Source organism: Orycteropus afer, unplaced genomic scaffold (genome assembly GCF_000298275.1).
Source record: "Orycteropus afer afer isolate SDZICR_OR568_19922 unplaced genomic scaffold, OryAfe1.0 scaffold00100, whole genome shotgun sequence".
In the NCBI taxonomy this organism is placed as follows: domain Eukaryota; kingdom Metazoa; phylum Chordata; class Mammalia; order Tubulidentata; family Orycteropodidae; genus Orycteropus; species Orycteropus afer.
The window spans coordinates 4,007,051-4,014,904 of record NW_006921687.1 but is presented as its reverse complement, the minus strand read 5'-3'; the positions used below and the strand labels follow the sequence as shown (position 1 = coordinate 4,014,904).

The window sequence follows — 7,854 nt, the reverse complement described above, 5'->3', positions numbered from 1 at the left end:
GAATATATCTGATTATCTGCCTAAGAAAGCTTACCACTTAGCAGTAACTGTAAGAAGTCACCATGTGTCCCATGTAAATAGTACACACTGAAATACATAGAAGTTCAAATAAAAAGAGGGTCTCTTCTGGCTACAGTGAGACTAGTCTGGAACTGTTGGTAGAATTTCATCTGGTGAAGGAGGAGGAATAGAACGTTATACACACTAGAAACAGGGTAAAGCAAGCTCAGGGGTAAGAAAGCACCCAGAGAAAGATGAGTTTCCTAGTGTACTATCATATGTTTGGCAGAATATGGAATCAAATGCTCTATTGGTAGATCTGAATTATCAGATAATAACAGTCTTCAATGTCAGGCTTTTAAAAGGTTTAGACTGGGCTTGGAGATTAAGTGTCGTTTAATGTTTGACATAAGGGAGGTTAGACTCTTAATTTCCATCTTTTCTCAGGTTTCCTTCTTTATTTATTTTTTACTTCCTCATATTATGCTTCAACCACTATATTAGTTTCAAAATAGATACCTTCCTCTAGAGTCCATGTTATAAACTGCTGCCTGTTTAATTATCCTAAAACATAGCTCTTACCCAGAAAAGTCTTCTGATGGAAGTATTTATGACAGGATAGACTCGATCATCGTGGCCAGGATTTCAAGGCCTCCCACAATTTAATTCTAGTCAACTTGATCTTCCATTATTCCTTCACTAAACTCAGTTTTCTGAGCAAGGTAACTTATCTGCTATTTTCTGAGAGATACTTTCTATTCTATGTCCTTCCATATAAAATGTTTCCATCTGGGATGTTCTCCCTCTCCCAGTTGCCATATACATAAATTTTTAGTTTCTTTAGCCTCACCTTAATGGCCTTTCTTCGGGCCTCACTGCTGGAAATAAATTCTCTAGTCTCTGAATTCCACACTCTCCACCACACATTTGGCACTTACTATTCCTTTTATTGACGTTGGTAATGCTTACCTCCACATTATATTGTGAATTTCTTTACAGCTGCCAAGATTTTGCAGAATAGACAGTGTACAGAATACATTGACTCTACCTGGAAGTGAGTATCTGTTGAATAAGGCTCTGGGGTGAATGAACAATGAATTAATGTAGGCACTAGAAGAGTGCTAGTAATATACACAAATGCCGGCTAAGTCCTTTGCCTGGCAGATTAGTGAGGTCAAATGCCCAGGGCTTTGAGAAGGGAGATGAGAACTCAGGAAATGTGTTAATTTCCTGAACACAGTTAACCCCTGGATCAGTCAGGATGCTATTTAAATATATAGAGAAATAAAATTTGAAAAAATATGATGTTTATCACTACTGCTCAATCCAAATAAAAGGGAGTCCTAACAGAAGACCGCAGCTGTACTATCCTAATAATGTGAGGAAACCAAGTATTAAAGTTAATTCCTCGTGTGTGTGTGTGTGTGTGTGTGTGTGTAGGTTTCATTTTGTGAGAAGTTAGTGTTTGAGCAGAGTAATTTGATTTATAATAATGGACCTTGATCTCTGTGTCCAAGTGGACTGTGCAATAAATTTAGTAATTTCCTCTTCCTCTCTACATAAAGGTAATTTCTGGCATGATGAAGTAATTAATGTAGATGAGGATTTTTCAGAAGTATGAATAATCAAGTTTTCTGGAAGGAATTCATCCTAAGGCCAAACAAAGTGTAATCATGACCTTAGTCACTCAGGATACCATGTAATTCCAGACCCCTAATTGAGCAGAAAAAGCAGGAAGATGCTCCTGTCCTCTAATTGCCAAAGTAGCCATCCTCAGCAGATTTTGTAACCAACATCTCTAAAGAAAAACTACATTCTGTTGGCTTTCATTCTTAAAATGTGTTCCATCAATCTGGATAAATTGGAATTCTAACATTTTGTTAGTTGCATGGCTTTAGGCAATTTTTAAAATCTCTCTGGGCTTCAGTTAACTCATATGTAATGGGGATAATTAGTAATACTTACTTCATGCTGGTTGGTGGATGATTAGCAAGAAAAGTACCTGGCATAGTGACTACATTTCAGGTGTTTAAAAAAAACAAAACAAACTTTTCTTCTTCCTTCCCTAGCCACCCACATAAACAAGGAAAGATAGACAGATCAAATGACATCAAAGTTCTAAGAAAACTGAATTTGTATTGTACTTTTCTCTCAGAAAATATGAGATATATACAGTACAATTTTATATTTTAAAAGAATTAGCAAAAAAGTTTTTTTCTGGTTTATTCGGTTTCACATAATCAGTGAAGGATCAAGGACTAGAATGTGTCAGATGTGTCTTCATTATAATTGCACATTATCCCCAGACCCAATTCTGCTTTTTCAAATCCAAGTCTTCACAATTCATTGTGTTTTCAATATGTATTCTTTCATTCTCCCATTCTTATTGTAATCAGATAAGCTGTCTCTTTCCATTTATCAGGTACTATTTTGGAGATAGTATATTGTTTTTCTTCCTGAGGTCCCCTAAAAAACACTTTAGCAAGAAGTAGAGGGAGCTTACCTCAGATTTTTTTTTCATTAATTAAATGCCCTTATGTTGAGTAAGGAGCTCTGGTAGCACAGTGACTAAGGCATCTGACTGCTAACTGGAAGTTGGTGGTTAAAACCCACCAGTCACTCCATGGAAGCAAGACTGGGCAATCTACTTCTGTATAGATTTACCACTTCTGAAACCAAATGGGGGTTGCTATGAATTGGAACAGTGGGTTTGGTTTTTGGTTTTATGTTGGGTCCCCTTCTCAACTAAAAGAGTTGAATAATTCTTAATTGTAAGCTATTCTATATTCATGGCTGTCATTAATATTTTTAAGATGTTTTCCAGATTAACTGAACATTTACCCCTTGAAATGTCTCAGTATCTTAAGGCTTTGGGAGCATCAAATCTCATATATGGCCATAGTTCCCAGGGAGGATAATAGTATATAATCAAGTCACCACATGAGATAAGTTGAAAGCAGTTTTTCATGTATATATTGGGATACATGTTTTGGGAAAACAAGCAAGCCCCTCCAAAGGCATTTCTATAACATGTAAAAACAAGAGTGGTATATGAGATTAGTACTTTTCTCATTACCAGTAATATCCATAGTAAAATTAAAATTAACATTTGTTGGGTTACTTTACATAAATGTTGTAAATAGGAAAAATTAAAAATGACCCCAAATGCCACTACTCAGGAAATCTAGTTAAGTAATAAATATTATACATGCCTTGATTTTAAAATTCAAATAGTACCAAAAAAAATGTAACATAGAAAAGATGTTCACCTCTATCCTCCTTTCTAAAATGTCTTCTTCCAGTTAAGCAGTAACAGCTTCTTGCTTATCCTTCAAGAGTATATTTCAGAAAGAAATACATTTATTTATAGATACAATCCATTTTTATTCACATGAAAGATATGTTGAACATTCTTTGACTCCTACTAGCAAACATGACCCACATACAATTTTTCAATTCAATAGATATCTAGACTCACAAAAGTCTGTCATGTCAGAAAGCATGGATGCAGCTTACTCAGGTTTAGAGAAGTAGGAAAGAAAGATTAGGAAGTAAATTAAATAATAAGAAACAGCTGTTACCTCCCCCTATTGTTGAACCCACCAGCCGCTCCACTGAAGAAATATGGGACAGTCTGCTTCTATAAAGTTTTACAGACTTGGAAACCCAATGGTCACTATGAGTTAGAATCAACTCGATGGCAGTGAGTTTGGTTTGGTTTGAAAGTAAACCAGAGAAAAAAATGCTACCTCCATTTTGTTTCCATTTAAGAACTGAAGACTATACATACTTGAAAGAATGCTTCTCCACAAGAATCTCTTTTTCCCTTAAGACTAAGACAATTTGAAATATACTATAACAAATTACTTTCATTTAAACAAGATTTTTCTGATTTTTTCATGCTAAAGTTAAAATATATTCTCCTTAAGGAAGTCTTTTTATTCCTCCCTTCTTTGTGTACATTCCTTATTATTCCCATGATATTTAGGCTGTTGTAGGACTTATCACACTAGGGCCAGTATAAGATCTTGGTCCATAAAAGTTCAAATAAACAATGAAATATCCATTTCCCAACAGTTAGTTGTTTATGGTATTAAAAAAAAAAGTCATCAGGTAGATTCATGAACAACTCGTGTGCAGAATAGAACTGTGTTCTTTGCTGTGTGTGGCCTTCAGATCACTTTCAATTGCCAAAGGGTTAATAGTCAAGTTTTTAACTGTTTGCTGCATCCTGTGTATGGTATAAAATACACACCAAACCCATAACCATCGAGTCACTTCTGACTCATAACAACTCTATAGGTCAGAAAACTACCCTAAAGCATTTCCAAGACTGTAAATCATGACAGAATTAGACTGCTTCATCTTTTTCCATGGGAGTAGTGGCGGGTTCAAACTGTTGACCTATTGGTTAGCAGCTGAATGCGTTAACTGTTACATCACCAGAGCTCCCGTATATGGTATAAACTCACTGCTATAGAGGCAGATCCGACTCCTAGAGATCCCCCTCCTTGGGTTTCCAAGGTGGTATCACTACAGAATTAGATTGCCCAACCTTCCTTCTGAGGATTGGCTGGTGGGTTTGAACCGCCAGCCTTCTGGTTAGCAGTCAAATGCCACTAGAGCTCCTTTTATATGGTATGGGTGCTGAATAATTATAGACTAAACATTAGTCTCTGTTATTAGTTGTGATTGTTAACTTTTGGATGATTTCTGATTGTTTTGTGCCTTGAGGATAGGTGTTGAAAAAAGATGCTTTGTCAATATTTATTGGTTGAATTAAACTGAATTATAAGGTTAATAAATGATTATATTTTCTAGTTACATGATTTTACTGAGAATTCACATTCTGTTAAGCCCATTTCATGATACTTCTCCTTAACCGGCTTCTTTGCCCTCAATTTGTTCTTCCACCTATTATATTCTCCCCTAGTCACTGCTGTTCTACTGTTTCCCTCTTTATTCAATTATTCATTTTGATGTCTTTCCCATTTCTCTTTTCTCCCTTCCTATCCAAGTTTTTCCCTCTTATGAAATCACACCACACACACATAGTTTTATATATTTAATGTTGCCTTACCGGGATGAAGATGTAGGCTCAGTAGTTTGTCTTTGCACACGTGCATGTTTAATTAAATGTTCCTTTAAAGCCGTCTGGACTTCTGCTGGGATATCGGGGGAAGTGTGACTGATTTTTATCGCGGGCTCAATAGCTGTTAATGCTGGTTTTCCATTTTCTTTAACCTCCTTTTTCTCTTCAGTCTCAAAAATTTCAGTCGGAGCACTTGAAATGCTCTGTGGAAGGGCATTGACATTGGTAGTGATAGCTTTGCTTTTCCAGCAAGGCCAGCATAACTTCCAGAAGACAAAAAGTGAGACAACCAATAAGGCCAGGCCACAAAAGCTGACAATGACTGCTAACAAGCTGACTGAAATATCTGGAAGAAAATGATAATATGAAGAAATATTAGTTAATCAGTCTTGTACATAAAAGGGCAGAAATGGTGAGATGAGTTTACATTATTAATAGTTCCCTGATTTATACTTTCAAAAAAGCACTTCTAAATTATCTTTGCAGGGAGGAAATACTAATAACTATGTCTAGAATATCTCAAGGGAGAAATTTGAAATATTTTAGTCAAAGAAGCATTTCCAACCATATATATGAAAAGCATGATATATATATAAATAATTTCCAAGAACACTATAAATGTCCAAGATTTTGCAAAATAAAGGTTGGCAACCTGCCCTGAAGCCATGAAGTTTAAGAAACTGTGAAAGTGCACAAAATAGGAAATGCTTCTGTTTGTTCCATCTTTGATCTAAAAGTGCAAATTTTTGATGATCTAAGCAGAGAATAATGTTAAATATAAATGAGAAGAACATAACTAATAGAGGACGGACACACCATTAACTACCTTTTCAAGCTTCCTAAGCTCTTTCTGATAACCTTGAATGTGCCTACTTTCTTAAGTCCTACATTAGTTAATGATTTGCTATCTAGCTTTCTTTAACATATTATTTTTAAATAATTATAAAAATAATATATGCTTGTATAAAATTATCTAAAGAAATATGCTAAGTATTTTAATAAAACTGAATAAATAAATGAATGGAAGAGACAAATCTCCCATGCAGAAGAATTCCAAATAATTTATGTAGGTGCTTCACCATCTGGAAGGGGAAACTTAACTCTCCACTCTTGAACTGTGGGCTGCACATAGTGACTTCTTTCCAGAGAGTACTAGATAGAAAATGGGAAAAGAGAGTGATGTCACATTGAAGAAACCTGACAGTATTTCAGCAAGATGATCAAAGTATCCTTGATATGAGGCGCTGAAAAACGCACTTTACCTCTGTGATCTTCCTCACAAAAACCTAAAGTCCCAGTTTAATCATGAGAAAAACATCAGAAAAATACCAATAGAATGGCATCCTACAATATACTTGAGCAGTGTTCCTTAAAACTGTCAAGGTCATAAGAAACAAAAGTCTGAGAGTTGTCATAGTCAAGAGGAGATTGAAGAGATGTGATAAGTAAATATAATGTGGTATCTTGGAGCAGAAAAATGGCATTAGGTAAGAACTAAGGAGATCTGAATACAGTACAGGTTGTTGTTGTCGAGTCGTGTCTGACTCATAGTGACCCTATGTACAGCAGAACGAAACTGCCCAGTCCTGTGCCAGCTCCACGATCCTTGCTATATCTGAGCCCATGTTGTAGTCACTGTGCCATTCTATCTTGTTGAGGGCCTTCCACTTTTTTGTTGACCCTCCAATTTACCAAGCATGATATCCTTCTCCAGGGAATGGTCCCTTCTGACAACATGACCAAAGTAGATGAGACAAAGTCTGACCATTCTCACTTCCAAGGAACGTTCTGGCTGCACTTCTTCCAGTACAGATTTGTTAGTTCTTTTACAGTCTATGGTACTTTCAGCATTCTTTGCCAGCACCACAACTCAAAAGCATTGACTCTTCTTTGATCTTCCTTATTTGTTGTCCAGCTCTCACACGCATATGAGGCGATTGAAAACACCATGGCTTGTGTGAGGCACACTTTAGTCTTCAAGGAGTTATCTTTGCTCTTCAGCACCTGAAAGAGGTCTTTTGCAGCAGTTTTGCCAATGCTATACATCATCTGATAGCACTCCCTTCTTGATTTTAAACCATGCAGTGTCCCCTTGTTCTGCTCGAATGACTGCCTCCTGCTCTATGTATAGGTTCCTCATGAGTACAAGTTAAGTGTTCTGGAATTCCCGTTCTTTTCAATGTTATCCATAATTCATTATGATCCACACAATAGAATGCTTTTGCACAGTCAATAAAACACAATTAAACATCTTTCTAGTATTCTTTGCTTTCAGCCAAGATCCATCTGACATCAGCAATGATATCTATCCCTTATTCCACAGTACAGGTAGTCCCTGGATTATAAACAAATCCCATTTCTGAATTGTCTTTAAGTCAAATTTGTACATAGTTAGATGTGGTTAGTATCTAATGTCAACCAAATGTTTGTTTTAGTATATAATATATAGTATAACTTTCCATGCATGGAAACATTAAAGAAACACTTTCAGACATACTAAAGCAGCTTTAACATAATAATGCAGTAGCACTTGTTTGTTATTATTAATCATTGTATGTTCCTGAAAATTTTAATGTATTGTTGTTATGTGCCGTTGAGCTGGACCTGACTCATGGAGACCCCTCCTTGGGTTTCCAAGGTGGTATCACTACAGAAGTAGATTCCCTAACCTTCCTTCCAAGGAGTGGCTGGTGGGTTTGAATTGCCAGCCTCTGGTTAGCAGTCAAGTGCCTTAGGCACTACGCTACCAGAGCTCCCAAAAT

General features: G+C 36.2%; 1 protein-coding gene across 1 annotated transcript in view; it reads right to left on the bottom strand.

Annotated features, from left to right (window-relative positions):
* The window catches only part of SYT10 (synaptotagmin 10), an 80,328-nt gene that overhangs the window by 43,792 nt on the left and 28,682 nt on the right, over positions 1-7,854 (bottom strand). The window contains exon 2 of the mRNA XM_007943157.2: positions 5,081-5,438. Coding sequence (XP_007941348.1) covers positions 5,081-5,438 — 358 coding nt within the window. The remainder of the gene's footprint in view (positions 1-5,080; positions 5,439-7,854) is intronic.